Source organism: Aquarana catesbeiana, linkage group LG10, assembly GCF_042186555.1.
Source record: "Aquarana catesbeiana isolate 2022-GZ linkage group LG10, ASM4218655v1, whole genome shotgun sequence".
NCBI classification, from domain to species: Eukaryota; Metazoa; Chordata; class Amphibia; order Anura; family Ranidae; genus Aquarana; species Aquarana catesbeiana.
Genome location: NC_133333.1, coordinates 18452564 through 18468093, shown reverse-complemented (window position 1 = coordinate 18468093; position 15530 = coordinate 18452564). Strand labels below are relative to the sequence as shown.

Sequence of the window (15530 nt, the reverse complement as noted above, 5' to 3'; positions counted from 1 at the left end):
AGGAGCACGGCTCCCCCCCCCCCAATCCATGTGCCCAGCCCCTAATCTACATGGACTCATGGATTACAATACGTTGGGGTTTTTTTTTGAAGCACGTGATTAGAGCCAGAGGATCTAATTGGCTTCAGAAAGGGTGGGCTCGGGGACGCAGGGCACTGCGCCCTGAGCCCACCCAGTTGTGTGACAATAGCGATTGAACACACTGATCCTCCTCTTAGGCAATCAGGAAGCAGGTCTTGTGACCCCTCACCCGATTGGCTGAAACAACAGGTGACCCTATTGGATGCCTAGGAGGAGAGAGGAGCCGCACAGCAGAAGCGGCCTTGATGGAAAAGAGGAGGAGAGGACACAGGAGACACTGCCCACCGTGTGTAGGAGCGAGCAACCTGCCCATAGGAGCCCATACCTCCCAACATTTTGAGATGGGAATGAGGGACATCTATTAACAAATGTATGTAAGCATAAGACACGCCCCCTGCCACACCCCCTTAAAAAAATTAAAATGAACCAAAAAAAAAAAAGAAGGTTAATTAAATCCACAAGGAATTTTTTTTACCACTGTTATTCCTTTGTATTGGCTTTTAAAATGTACAAATGCTGCAATTTAGAATTTGGATGAAAGGTTTAGCGCTGGGAAACACTTTTTGACAGATAAAAAGTGGCTTTTATATATAACTATATAGATCAGACCAAAATGAGGGACAAATGAGGTGGAATGAGGGACAGAGGGACATTGCTCCAAATCAGGGACAGTTGGGAGCTATATAGGAGCCCGCAACCCGCCCATAGGAGCCCGCAATCTATCCGCTGCCTGCCGCCGGTAGGAGCCCGCAAGCTAGTTGGGGTAAGTGCCAGGGATGGTTGTTTGCACTGCACCCGGAGCCCACCCACTTGTGTGACAATAGCAAATTAATATTCACTATTGTCTTCCTGATTCTCCTCCCGGACTAATCAGGAATCGGGTCCTGAGACCTGATTGGCTGAGAGGAGAAGCACGGGCTTCCATTCTCTTTCCTCCCACGTCATCCAGCCATTCCTGACACTTTGGCTCGGCTCCCCTGGTCTCCGGTCCCAATTCCCACCTCCCACAGGGGTAAGTGCAGGGCTGGTGGGGCAGACGGAAAAGCGAGCGATAGGGGGGACCGACTGACCAGGAGGGGGGTGGCTATTGGTTTGTTTGCCTAAGAATCCCCCCAAAATACATAGATGACACGTAGGCCAGGTTCACAGTTGTGTGGCTGCGGTTTCCAGCCTGGGGTCCGGTGCGTTTCTGTTCACCGGTTCAGGTGCGATTCAGATCAAAAATTTTGCCTGAATTTGTACCTGAACCGGACCCAAAACACGCACAGGACCCTTTTGTAATTCACATCGCGGCCGCCCCGGTCATGTGTGAACCGGCTCCATTGAGAGTCATGCGAATTGGACGCGATAAAAAAAAAAAAAATCAAATTCACACATACACTATATTACCAAAAGTATTGGGACACACTTCTGGAAGAATGGTCAAACATTCCCATAGACACACTCCTAAACCTTGTGGACGGCCTTCCCAGAAGAGTTGAAGCTGTTATAGCTGTAAAGGGCGGGCCAACTCAATATTGAACCCTACGGACTAAGACTGGGATGCCATTAAAGTTCATGTGTCCCAATACTTTTGGTAATATAGTGTGTGTAGGTGAACCCGGCCCAAAGGTCTCATATGTATCTTGGAGGATCCCAGAGCTCCACATGTTGTTAATAAAAAAAAAAAAAAAAAAAGAGAGAAAAAAGCCGGCAGGGAAATATCAACAACCACAATCTAAATGACTTTTTCTTCTAAATACCTTGGTACCCCAAACATATTATTAAATCATTAAAGTGTTACTAAACCCACAACAGTACAATCAGTCTGTATATGCAGTAAATCATGCTCATTATACTCACTGTGGAACCTAAGGGGTTAATCCTCTGCATTGTGTAAAAAGGCTGTTTGATCCTGTCTTCTCTGATCCTCACCTTCTTCCACTGTCCCCAATCCATCTGCTGATAGAACAGAGTAGTGGTGGCTGGTGATATATTTTTTGGCATCCCGTACTTACCCCATCTAGGTCGCAGGCTTCCTCTGGGCAGCGGGCCTCTGCATCTCCTCCTTCCTTGGCTTCACGCCGGCGTGGCTTCCCCTGCATCTCCTCCCTCCCCCTCCTCCTCCTCCTCGGCGGCCAATAGGATCACTTCTCCTCTCAGCCAATCTCAGGACCTGAACCTGGAGAGAGGCAGGAGAGAGAAGGGTGGAGACTTCAGTCACAGACAGGGATGGATGGTGAGCTCACTCACCCCTTGGCAGTCAGCACCTCTCATCTAGATGTATCTGGAAGCCATAATCTGGTCTGAATAATGTGCCGGGTTTCGGGCAGTCTGATATCGCAGTCTGGTGAATCCCGGACAGGTGGCAACCCCGCCGCTTTAACAGAGCCTTGGGGGACATGCTCAGTTTGGTGTGAATTGCTAGAGTTTTTCTTTTTCTTGGGAGAGTGCATGTTATCAGCACAGGGCCAACCAGCACTGTCCAGACAGAGGGTCAGGGGTCCTGCAGCCTCACAGAACAGTCAGAGGAGAATGAAAACTCCTCCTACAAGCTTTAACCAGACACTGATAGAAGTCACAAGACTGATATATACTGCTGATAGGAAAAAGTATTTAGCAGTTTATATTTTCTAAAATAGTTGCATTTCCATGTTCTGTGTATTGCGGGAGACCAGATATAGTGAATGCAGAGTCCTACTTTTTATTGTGTTTTTTTTTTTCAAATAAAAGCAGTGTAAGCACTTGAATTGTACTGGTTATCAGCCTTATACTGGGGGAGGGAGAATAAATAAGGAGCCAATCAAATGGACAGTGCAAAGGACATGCTGAAAGGAGGAGAGAGCAGAGTGACAGAGAGCTGAGCTTATCAGTTTTCAGTTTTGAAGTTCATCTTTAATGTGATTGTTTTATATTTTAGGCACTTCATGTGTCCACTGCTCATCCGAGAGTCCAACATGTACCTCCTCATTAAGTGTAATCCCTGCAAATTCCAAATGTGCGTCCGCTTACCAGATATCCACCAAAAGTAAGAGACATTTTTATATTCTTTTGGTTCGCTCTCATCTGTAAACTTTCTTCCTTCTGTACAAACATCTAAAAATCAGGAGGGGCTAAATATAAATCTCAGAATATTATTTTGTCAGCTGCATAATAATAGCTCTAATGTTTGTTTTCAAATAAAAAAAAAAAAGTCTTTCTTGGTTTTTATTGTATGTTTTATACATTTATCACACAATAACAAATAACTTATCACAACCTAAAAAATAAAAAGCAGTAAACACTTTATTGGGGGTTATTATCTAAAGCTCCGTTCACACTTTTCCGGTGTCCGGTGCCTTAAAGTGTCACTGAACCCACAACAGTGAAATCAGTCTGTATATGCAGTAAATCATGCTTGTTATACTCACTATGGAACCTAAGGGGCTAATCCTCTGCAGTGTGCAAAAAGATTGTTTGATCCTGTCTTCTCTGAACCTCCCCTTCTTCCACACTCCCCAATCCATCTCCTGATAGTACAGAGTTTGTTTGTTTTTTGCACTGTCCAGACAGAGGGTCAGGGATTATGCAGCCTCATAGGACAGTCAGAGTAGATTGAAAACTCCTCCTACAGGCTTTAACCAGACACTGATAGAAGTCACAAGACTGCTATATACTGCTGATGAGAAAAGGTATTTAGCAGTTTATATTTACTAAAATAATTGCATGTCCATGTTCTGTGTACTATGGGAGCAGTGGCGGCCTGTAATGCAGGGCACAGGGGCGCCGCCCCCCTATCCATGCGTCCAGCCCCCTAATCTACATGCAGGGTGCCGGGCGCATTTATACCAATGGGGTCTTTTTTTTATTTTTGAAGCATGTGCCTGAGGCTCTAAAAGGCTTGAAAAAAGTGTGGGCTCTGTGCCCCGAGCACACCCATTTGTGTAACAATAGCAAATGAATATTCACTATTGTCTTCCTGATTCCCCTCCTGGCCAATCAGGAAGAGGGTCCTGAGACCCGTCACCTGAGTAGCTGAATGGAGAGGCAATCTGATTGGCTGCCTAGGAGGAGGAGGGAAGAGATGCTCGGCGTGATGCACGGGAGGAGGAAGCCATCGCCCGACGCCCAGAGGAGCGATGCCTGCGACCTAGATGGGGTAAGTGTAGGATGACCACCAGCCGCCACTGTGTGGGAGACCAGATATAATAAATGCAGGGTCCTGGGTTTAGTTACATTTTAATGTGCATTGCGGGAACTGCCAACACACCAGCAGGGGCAGGCACTGATTGGCTGAAATGGCTGTCCAGTGGCGGTGGGAGTCCAGGATGTAGATGTTGGCCCTGGATGATGCCTGCAATAAAGACAGTGCCATCCTTATTTAGAGAAAAGTTGATGAAAGCATTGTTGGGGGGGGGGGTAGACTGTGATCTCTGTATCTGGAAATGTTACACCTACACATTATTAGGCATGCATGCACTTACCATAAAACATACAGTACAGTGCTTTGCAAAAGTATTCACCCCCTTGGCATTATTCGTGTTTTGTTGCCTCACAACCTGGAATTAACATGGTTTGTTTGAGGATTTGCATCATTTAATTTACAGAACATGCCCACAACTTTGAAGATGCTTTTTTTGTTTCAAAAAACAAATAGGACAAAATAACAGGAAAAGTCAATGTGCATAACTATTCACCCTCCTAAAGTCAATACTTTGTAGAGCCACCTTTTGCGGCTATCACAGCTCCAAGTCCCTTTGGATAAGTCTCTATGAGCTTGTCACATCTTACCACTGGGATTTTTGCCCATTCCTCCTTGCAAAACTGCTCCAGCTCCTTCAAGTTGGATGGTTTGTACTTGTGAACAGCAATCTTTAAGTCTGACCACAGATTTTCTATTGGATTGAGGTCTGGGCTTTCACTAGGCCATTCCAACACATTTACATGTTTCCCCTTAAACCACTCAAGTGTTGCTTTAGCAGTGTGTTTGGGGTCATTGTCTTCCTGGAAGGTGAACCTCCGTCCTAGCCTCAAATCACACACAGAGTGGTACAGGTTTTGCTCGAGAATATCCCTGTATTTAGCACCATCCATCTTTCCCTCAACTCTGACCAGCTTTACCAGATAGATTTGATGGTGATCCTAGGGATCATCAAAGATTTGGATATTTTTTTATAACCCAACCCTGACTTGTTCTTCTCAACAACATTGTCCCTTACTTGTTTGGAGAGTTCCTTGGTCTTGATGGCAGTGTTTGGTTAGTGGTGCCTCTTGCTTAGATGTTGCAGCCTCTGGGGCCTTTCAAAAAGGTGTGTGTATGTAATGACAGATCATGTGACACTTAGATTGCACACAGGTGGACATCATTTCACTAATTATGTGACTTGACTTCTGAAGGTAATTGGTTGCACCAGAACTTTTTATGGGCTTCATAACAAAGGGGGTGAATACATACGCACATGCCAAATATCAGTTTTTAATTTGTGAAAAATAGTTTTATGTATATATTTTTTGAATTTTACTTCACCGACTTAGACTATTGTGATCTGATCCATCACATATTCATATCACATAACATTCAGATTAAAAAAACATTGAACTAAATGCTGTAATGTAACAAAATAGGTAAAAAGCCAAGGGGGTGAATACTTTTGCAAGGCACTGTATATCTGATACTAGGTCCACTATAGGGCCCACTTCAAAGTGATTGTAAAGGCTGAAGGTTTTTTACCTTTATGCATTCATGCAAAAAAAAAACAAAAAAACGGTGCAGCAGCCCCTCTATTACTTACGTGAATCCCCTCTTGATTCCAGCAATGTGCACGAGAGCCTCGGCTGTCCCGGGACTTCCTCTCCTCATTGGCTGAGACAGCAATGGCAGCCATTGGCTGCCACTGCTGTCAATCACAGCCAGTGAGCCAATGAGGAGAGAGTGGGTAGCGGGGCTGAGAGCCTCGGCTCTACGGGTCTTATGGACGCAGAGAGCAGGGCACGAGAGTGATCACCCAGCAGTACCCCTGTAACAAGCGGCTTGCTACTCCGGGCACTGGTTAAGGGGAAAAAATAAGAAGTTTGGGACTTTGAGTGAGGCCATAGACATGGTGGAGATAGATAAAATAAAAGTACACATTTATTGTCATAAGAGTCATAAAACATGTCAATAACAGGGACCACATGGGTGAGACAACATTATAAAAAATGTAATTTCATGTTTGTTCACACACACTATTAAAAGTGTGCGTGCAATACAGGCAACTAGGGTACATCTGGGTCTGGTAGCCAAGTGCCCCGCAGTGGTCTGGATTGATCAGTCAATGCATTCTAATGAGTTCATAGTGGTACATAAATATATAACAACACTTGCAAAAGAGACAATGAGACCACAGTAAAATACAAAATCAAGTTGAAAAAGAAAAAAGTAGATTGATCGAGGTGTAAGGAAACATCCCAGAATGCCCAGAATGGATGATTGAGTAGGGGCTAGTATGTGCATCCCAAACAATGCCCGACGCGTTTCGTGTATATTACACTCATCAGGGGCGGGTGCTAGTGGTATATCTACAAAATATGATAGAATAAAATTAGTAGGATGTATTTGAACCTATTGAAAAGAAAGTGGGTAAGTATAATCAAAAATGCTTACAAGAACTCACTGTAGTGAGGTATAATAGGTATGGAACCAAGGTCAACCAATCTTTGCCGGGAGCTGAGGTAATGGAGCAGCATGCTGACGGGGCGTACATCCGGAGGCTCCCCAAGACGCAGGACACAAGTTGGAAGTGTATGGTAAAACTGGATATTACACCATTGGTGGCTACCAGGGAAAGTCTGAAAAGATTTAATGTCATGGTATGAGAATGTCAATTCATCCAAAGTTGGAAAGTGATGCATGGTTTACAAGATAGACCATAGTAAGGGGTGACTTACTGGTGTCTCAGCGTGGAATGAAGTGGTGGGATGGACTGCAGCATCAAGTGTTGGATGACAATAGGGAACTGCGCCCAGGGAAGCCAGATATAGCAGCCCTGCACACGTGCACGCTGACTCCCACCAGCGTCACGCTAGCACGGCAAGAACAGGGAGGAGCTCCGACGCCGGCGGTCTAGTCCGCCCACGACAGACGCTCATTTCCCCAGCTGTGTCGGCTCAGATGGCAAAGTCACATGCTCGACGTGATGGCGTCAGGCGGTGACGGCACACGAGAAGCAGGATGCGTGGCGCCAATGCGCTGTGATACCTCCCTCCCTCCCACACCTATCCCCCACCGCACGGAGGGGCGGGGAGGAGGGTGAGGGGGCGGGGGGCACGCAGAGCGCATCGCAGCTCCCGGCAGTAAACAGAAAAAGCCCTGGACACCAACCTCAGTGTGGGTACTCAAAATTGAAATGTCTGTGCTGAAAATTCTCACAGACAACAAAGAAATCTCTGTCTCTAAAACACAAGCCCGGACATGGTGGATCAATGTCAGGGGCTTGATCATATCACACCCGGATGACATGAAAAAAGAGGGGCTGTCAATCCAGTCTGTGGACCTCCATCCCTAATGCGAGAACAATAGGAAGGGTTGCGGGACCCTTCCTATTGTTCTGGTCAAGGGGGAGGAGCCAGGAGCTCCAGCGGGGGACTTGAGAAGAAAAGGAGGATCCGGGCTGCTCTGTGCAAAACCACTGCACAGAGCAGGTAAGTCTAACATGTTTGTTTTTTAAAGCCAAACCTTTAATACTACTTTAAGCAACATTGGAAGACCATAAGGCTTGTGTTGTTTCTGTCAATGTTTTAGAGAACTTTAATTCATTTTTCAGATGGAGTGAAGTCATACGTAGTCGTCCGATCTTGGGCTCCTGTAAGCAAATGTAACATCGCTGGTTCCATGACTGTGGCTGGCACCAAGTACTTGATGGGTATAAGTTGCTGTGATGGAGATGGCTGTACCCCATCAATACCAGATAGTAAGTAAATCTACCCTTCCTACTCCATTGTCATGGTACAGAACAAGGATTTTTTCCATTGGATATTGCCCTATCAATCACTTGAGTTCTGGGTACTGACTGAATCCACAATGACATCTTGTAGATCCCCATGAAGAAAAAAAATGTGTGTGTGTGTATATATATATATATATATATATATATATATATATATATATATATATATTATACACTATATTGTCAAAAGTATTGGGCTTTACACGCACATGAACTTTAATGACATCCCAGTCTTAGTCCGTAGGGTTCAATATTGAGTTGGCCCACCCTTTGCAGCTAAAACAGCTTAATCTCTTCTGGGAAGGCTGTCCACAAGAGTTAGGAGTGTGTCTATGGGAATGTTTGACCATTCTTCCAGAAGCACATTTGTGAGGTCAGGCACTGATGTGGATGAAAAGGCCTGGCTCACAGTCTCCACTCTAATTCATCCCAGGTGTTCTATTGGGTTGAGGTCAAGTTTCTCCACCCCAAACTCACTTACCCATGTCTTTATGGACCTTGGTTTGTGCACTGGTCCAAATCATTTGGTGGAGGGGGGGAATTATGGTGTGGGGTTGTTTTTCAGGGGTTGGGCTTGGCCCCCTAGTTTCAGTGAAGGGAACTCTTAAGGCGTCAGCATACCAAGACATTATCATAATATATATCATGCTCCCAACGTTGTGGGAACAGTTTGGGGATGGCCTCTTCCTGTTCATACATTACTGCGCACCAGTGCACAAATTCAGGTCTATAAAGACACGGATGAGCGAGTTTGGGGTGGAGGAACTTGACTGGCCTCCAACATCAGTGCCTGACCTCACAAATGCTCTTCTGGAAGAATGGTCAAACATTCCCATAGACACACTCCTAAACCTTGTGGATGGCCTTTCCAGAAGAGTTGAAGCTGTTATAGCTGCAAAGGGTGGGTCAACTCAATATTGATCCCTACAGACTAAGACTGGGAGGCCATTAAATTTCATTTGCGTGTAAAGTTAGGAGTCCCAATACTAAATCTGAACTCTCCTATTTTATAAACAGCACCTGTGTAATGCAGTGACAGCTGGTGTTTTTTTTTGGGGGGGCAAACAACCACACCGGCACTTACCCCATCTACGTTGTGAGCTCCTACAGGCGGCAGGCAGCAGCCGGGTTACGGGCTCCTATGGGCAGGTTGTGGGCTCCTATGGGCAGCAGGCCCCTATGGGCAGGTTTGCGGGCTCCTACAGGCTTTGGGCAGTAGCTCCTGTGTCCTCTCCTCCTCTTTTGCATCACGGCTGTGGCTCTTCCCTCCTCCTCCCAGGCGTCCAATGGGATTGCGTGTCCTTTTAGCCAATCGGGTGACGGGTCTCAAGACCCGCTTCCTGATTGGCCGAGAGGAGGATCAGTGTGGTGATAGTGAATATTTATTTGCTATTGTCACACAACGGGGTGGGGGGGCGCAGTGCTCTGCGCCCGAGCCCACCCTTTTTTGAAGCCTCTGGCTCTAATCACAGATTCAAAAAAACACACCCCCGCCATTGGAATCCATGCATCCGGTGCCCTGTATGTAGATCAGGGGGCCGGGCGGGGGGTGGTGCACGTGCAACCCCAATGGACAGGCCATCGCTGATGTAATGTGAATTGTGCTGTCTGCAGAGCAACTAGTTCCTTCTTTGATCTGTCACAGATCTATTAGTGCTGCTGCTATCGAACAATAATGTGTCCATCACTGTGCACTGTGTTTCACGCTGACGGCCCTACGTTGACTTAGTGAAAAAGGGGCCATGTAGAGACATAGGGGCTTGCGGGAAACACTGCACGCACTGAAAGACATGCTATTTTTATTATTATATAGGAATCAGGATTTCTATAGCGCCAACATTTAGCACATTACAAAAAAAAAGGTAGATAGTACCGTTACAAACTACAACTACCATACAACAAGTTAATAGTACCTTTCTATCTTAAAGATGTACTCCCTATTAGGGATGAGCTCGTTGTTCGGGTTGAACATCGGGTGTTCGCCTATTCGCCGAAGAACGAACATTATCGGGCGTTCGTCGGAAATTCGAGCGCCCGCGGAATGCCCCATAATGAACTGCGAGATCACAGTGCATTGCTGTATGATGATTGGCCAAAGCATGCACCTGACCTGCATACTTTGGCCAATCCCAGCGCCCTCTGCTAAGAAAGCCATAATTGGCCAAAGGCAGGGTGCCTTTGGCCAATCATTGCTCGGGGGGACTAAGTCCACGCCCCACACTATATAAGGCTGCCTACACGGTGGCCCTGTGTAGTGTTGTTGGTGTGGACGGAGAGATAGTGTGATTTAGATTAAGCAGGCAGTTTATTCAGTCAGTGGCAGTGTATTTGATATATACAGTATATACAGTCAGTCTAATATATATATGAAGATAGACGGTGAAATTCTGGACAGCCGCACACCGATAGAATTTTCTTATGCCTTTATTTGTGAACCAGGATCACAAAGTATACATGACACCAAAGCAGAGTGGTACAGAAAGACAGCTGACGCATTTCATACTCATACCAAGTGCTTACTCATAGCTGACAAATATGAGAATGCAAACCACATATATACTCTATGTAATAAAACATATGACCATATAATTATATAGGAACTCAGAACAGCTGGGAACCGTCCACCAGAGATCTCCACACATGTTGCTGAGTAATAAGTTGTGAATTGAGGGAATTCTCATAATGATATGGTGTATAAGCAACAGAATATCGTAAAATGAAAAGTGAAAAGAAAAAAAAAAGTAAATGAAATGAAATAAAAAAAATAAAGACAACCTAGTGAAGACTATACATACATGAAATTGAATAAAATAAATACAAATAAACGGAACGTAAATAAATCAATGAAAAAAGAAAAAAAAAAAAATTATATATATATATATATATAAAACAAGACTAGGTAGACTAAAATTTTAGTGCAAAGGAGGATCATCACTGTATATGTAGTAACTACAGTTTCAAAAAACTGTTATGCCCCATACACACGGTCAGATTTTCCGACGGAAAATGTGTGATAGGACCTTGTTGTCGGAAATTCCGACCGTGTGTGGGCTCCATCACACATTTTCCATCGGATTTTCCGACACACAAAGTTTGAGAACAGGATATAAAATTTTCCGACAACAAAATCCATTGTCGGAAATTCCGATCGTGTGTACACAAATCCGACGGACAGAGTGCCACGCATGCTCAGAATAAATAAAGAGATGAAAGCTATTGGCCACTGCCCCGTTTATAGTCCCGACGTACGTGTTTTACGTCACCGCGTTTAGAACGATCGGATTTTCCGACAACTTTGTGTGACCGTGTGTATGCAAGACAAGTTTCATCCGTCGACATCCGTCGGAAAAAATCCTAGGATTTTGTTGTCGGAATGTCCGAACAAAGTCCGACCGTGTGTACGGGGCATTAGAGTAAATACTGTAGAAAGGTTGATTTGGTGATACTTGTGATAGTGAATGGAGAGTAAAATAAATGCCCTAAAGCCCAAAAAAAAAACTGGGGGAAGGGGAATAAAAAGATTACTACAAAATTGGGAAAAGAACATAAAAAATGCAAACTATGATAAAGGTGAAAATAGATGTGTACTATGAATAAATTATCAATAATGTTACATTGTTCTGTGTGAATGTACGTATTAAATATGGACACAAAGCTAAAGTGACCAAAAAAATGGAACAATCTATCCCATAAATAAATTGTTCATACTAAGACATTGTCCCGCGGAAATATGTGTACTGCATGAGCATTAGAATAAAAGACAGAGGAAGACAATATCAGTTAATATATATATATAAATAAATAAATCACCTAAATAGATGATTTTAGTGTATAATGCTAAGTACTCGTTCACAATGTTCTAGTCCCTAATCAAAAAACGTAAAAAGGCCAATGTGTCAGATAATCCTATATTCAATACAGGGCACTCATAACCCAATTAGTATACAAATAAACGAAAAAACGAATTAAAGTGGGGGTTCCACCCAAAAAAAAAAAAAAAAAAAAAAATACATGAAAAATCCTAAAAAAACAAAAAAAGGTTTGGATATTTTTTTTTTAACTCACCTCTAAATGCCTGTTGCTAGGGGGTCCCTTGTAGTCTGCCTCTTCCAGTGCCTGGGCTGGTGACATCACTTCCCCCTCGGCACAGGAAGGGCTCCGCTCTGCTTGCTCCCTCCCTCCTGTCAATCATCTGGGACCCATTACAGGTCCCAGGTGACTGAGCGGCCAATCACGGCGCGCGGTGCCGCTCGCGCATGCGCAGTGGGTGCCAGGCCTGGCGCCCACAGTTGCAATGCTGGAGCCGCTGAACGGAGGGGGGGACGAGCGGGGCTTCGATCCCCCGCATCGCTGGACCCTGGGACAGGTAAGTGTCCGATTAAAAGTCAGCAGCTGCAAATTTTTTTTTTTTTTTTGACTGGACCTCCTCTTTAAAGTATAAATTTCAACCAATAAGAACATTTTGCACAAAGATAAGACATAAAACTGTGCTTATAGAATGGTTACAGATTAGGAGTCCCAAAATACTCCTATGAATATTTGTTTAAATATTGTATCAAAAAGTCAGAACATCAAAAGTTCAATGAATAAAAGGGATACCTATTCAAAAACCAAAAATAAAAAGGAATGGATGTCCGGAGAGAATGCACAATAGCCATACTCGAACGGGCTCCATGAAATAGAACTCCTGTAGGTTGCTCTAAGATGTTAACTAAAAGACGTCTCCCACATGTACTCATGACTGTAAAAAGCTGTATGACTAGCTTATGTTTAAATATTTGTGTATGTGGATGACAGACGATCAACAGACAACCTAATGGGCAACGTCTAAACATAAGGCTAGATAAGAGACCGAAGCGGGGGGAAAGAAACAGGGATAGAAAGTATATATATATATATATATATATATATATATATATATATATATATATATATATATATATATATATATATTTATTCTGCATCCAGTCAGTGTAGCCTAGATCTGCATTCTACAGTGCATTCCGTGGTGTACTATTTCCGGCAGTGTATTTGAGTATTTGATATGTGTAAGGCTGACCGCAGGTCAGCCTGTATTTGTAGGAGGAGTCAGGCTGCATAAAGCCTGCCCTCCTTTGCCTCCTCCCTTGTGGTCATAGGCTCTCGTGTGCGTCATTTGCTGGCGACTCTGACGTAATTTCCGGTTTGCCGATCGGTTGAGGGAGACATGCGGCGGATTTGTTTCTCCCTGCTCAGTGGCAGGTTTCAGCCAGCGTTTCCTCACCACGTGTTGTCGGAGGGCTTAGTGCACGGCGGGCGCAGGTAAGGGGGGACGTGCTTCGGTCTGTTTTCACTGTGATCTGGGGGAGGCTGGCACTTACCATTAGACTGGAAGTGGTGGGGAATGTTACCCTGCTTTTACATGCAGCGTTCAGGGTTGGTCGGGGGGGGGGGGGTCCACGGAGCAGGTGGCCACCTCCACCTGGACTGTCTCAGGCATCTACTGGCTGGAAGCTCCCCGCTGTCCGCCTGTGGATGGCGGTCTCAGCCCCTCTCTGGGGGCGGTGCAACTATTTCCGGCTCAATGGTGGGATGGGGAGGCTCCCTCTCCTGATCACTGGGGCTTAGGGCTCCTGTACATCCCGATCCAGTTGCCACTATTCTCCCCATTTCAGGGTCCGGTCGGGATCTGAGCATCTCCCAATCCTACTCCTTAGTGGCAACCAGTACAAAAGCTCCATCACATGTCATCAGCGTCCTCGCCTGTCAATGGGCACAGTGCATCCACATGCTGTAAGGCTGCGGATGGGGGTGTCCATGGTAGTACAGTTTGCAGACAGGGCAGCCTGCGGGTGCTGCCATTTCACCTGCATGGGGCCACGCTGCTAGCGCCCGGTTACCTCGTTACCACGCTTGCACGATAAGTACGGGTTTCAGGGGTTAATTCAGGCTGTGGGGTTGTCATGACACTTGCTCATCGCCTGTCATCTCATTATATTCTGTGGGGGTCCTTTGGGGGCATACAATTTATGGTTTCTCGTTCATTTTACGGTTTCTCATGCATTTTACGGTTTTTCATGCAATTTACGGTTTCTCATGCATTTTGTGGTTTTCATACAATTTACGGTTTCTCATGCATTTTACGATCTATCATGCATTTTTACGGTTTCTCATGCTTTGTTATGGTTTTTTTCATGAATTTTACGGTCTCTCATGCAATTTACGGTTTCTCATGCAATTATGGTTTCTCATGCAATTTGTCACTCCTCATGTTTCTCATGTTTTCCCATGCTTCTTACGTTTTCCCATGTTTTTGCTCTCTTACGTTTTCCCATGCTTTTACTTTCTTAGGTCTTCCCATGCTTTTGCTTTCTTAGTTCTTCCCATGCTTTCTCACGTTTCATGTCATATGCCTTTTTCTATGTCATGGCCTTTCGTTTGCTGCATTTCCGTTAGCTAGTGCTCACATCCGGGGTCTCGCACGTCTACAGATCCATAGGGGCTGAGGTTTCGTTCTAATTGATTGTTGTCCCACAATCTTCCCGCCTGTTTTCCATACGTCATACGTGCACGTTCACCATTACTGCTACCCACCACGGTCTGTACCTTAGCCCTGAGTGTTCGTTTTAATTTCCTGTCCTGGCGCTGCAGGTTGCTCTGGCTCGCTTACTGCATACAGTAGGGTGGAGTCGTCATTAGGTTCACATTCTTGCTCTTTTGGTCTTGTCATTTCTGCACCCACATCATCATACTTGTCAGGTACCAGGGGTGTTATGTCATGGGCTGGTTGTATGTTATCTGGTTGCTTTCACACAGCTGGGTTGTCCATGTTCTGCCACTGCAGGTTACCCATCACGTCTATGGGTTTAACAGATTGAGGTGATCGTTTTTAATTGGCTTGTTCGGTGGCAAGTCTCCTCATCTGTTCTTACGCTGCTTATGTATTTCGTACAAACTCGCGTATCTCATGCAATTTACATTTCTCATGCAATTTTTATTTCTCATGCAATTCATTGTTTCTATGCCAACTCACGTTTTCATGTTTCTCTCGTTTTCTTAGGTTTCTCATGTTTTCCCATATTACTCTCGTCTCTCATGTTTCTCACGTTGTTCATCAATTCACGTTCTCGTGCTACCGGCATTTCTTATGTAGTTTGTGTTTTCTTGCAGCCTCAGATCGCATGCTGCTCACGCTTGCGCTATGCATGTTTCTCGTTCCTTAATGCGGCTTACATTCCTGTCACAGGTTTCTCAGTCTGCTCACGTTTCTCTCGCAGTTTATGTTGCGGACCCAGTTGTGTGTCATTTCCACTCAGTTCATGGGTTCTATTTTTTCATCATTTTGCTGGGTACCGTTCATAGGATTTGTCTTCACAGTTGAGTTGGTCAGTTTTTAATTGGCGTGGGCAGCAGCAAGTCTTCTCATCCAGGTTACATTCTTTATATCTCGGTTTCTGTTTCATAAATTTACATCTTACCATTCACTTCAGCACTCGGACACGTTTTTAGGTTGCAAGTTCCGGTTAT

At 44.8% G+C, this 15530-nt stretch overlaps 1 protein-coding gene across 2 annotated transcripts in view; it reads left to right on the top strand.

The window, feature by feature from the left end:
• The window catches only part of LOC141110418 (uncharacterized), a 91443-nt gene that overhangs the window by 42881 nt on the left and 33032 nt on the right, over nucleotides 1-15530 (top strand). For both annotated transcript variants that reach the window (XM_073601756.1, XM_073601758.1), the window contains 2 exons: nucleotides 2981-3088; nucleotides 7842-7988. In XM_073601756.1, coding sequence (XP_073457857.1) covers nucleotides 2981-3088; nucleotides 7842-7988 — 255 coding nt within the window. The remainder of the gene's footprint in view (nucleotides 1-2980; nucleotides 3089-7841; nucleotides 7989-15530) is intronic.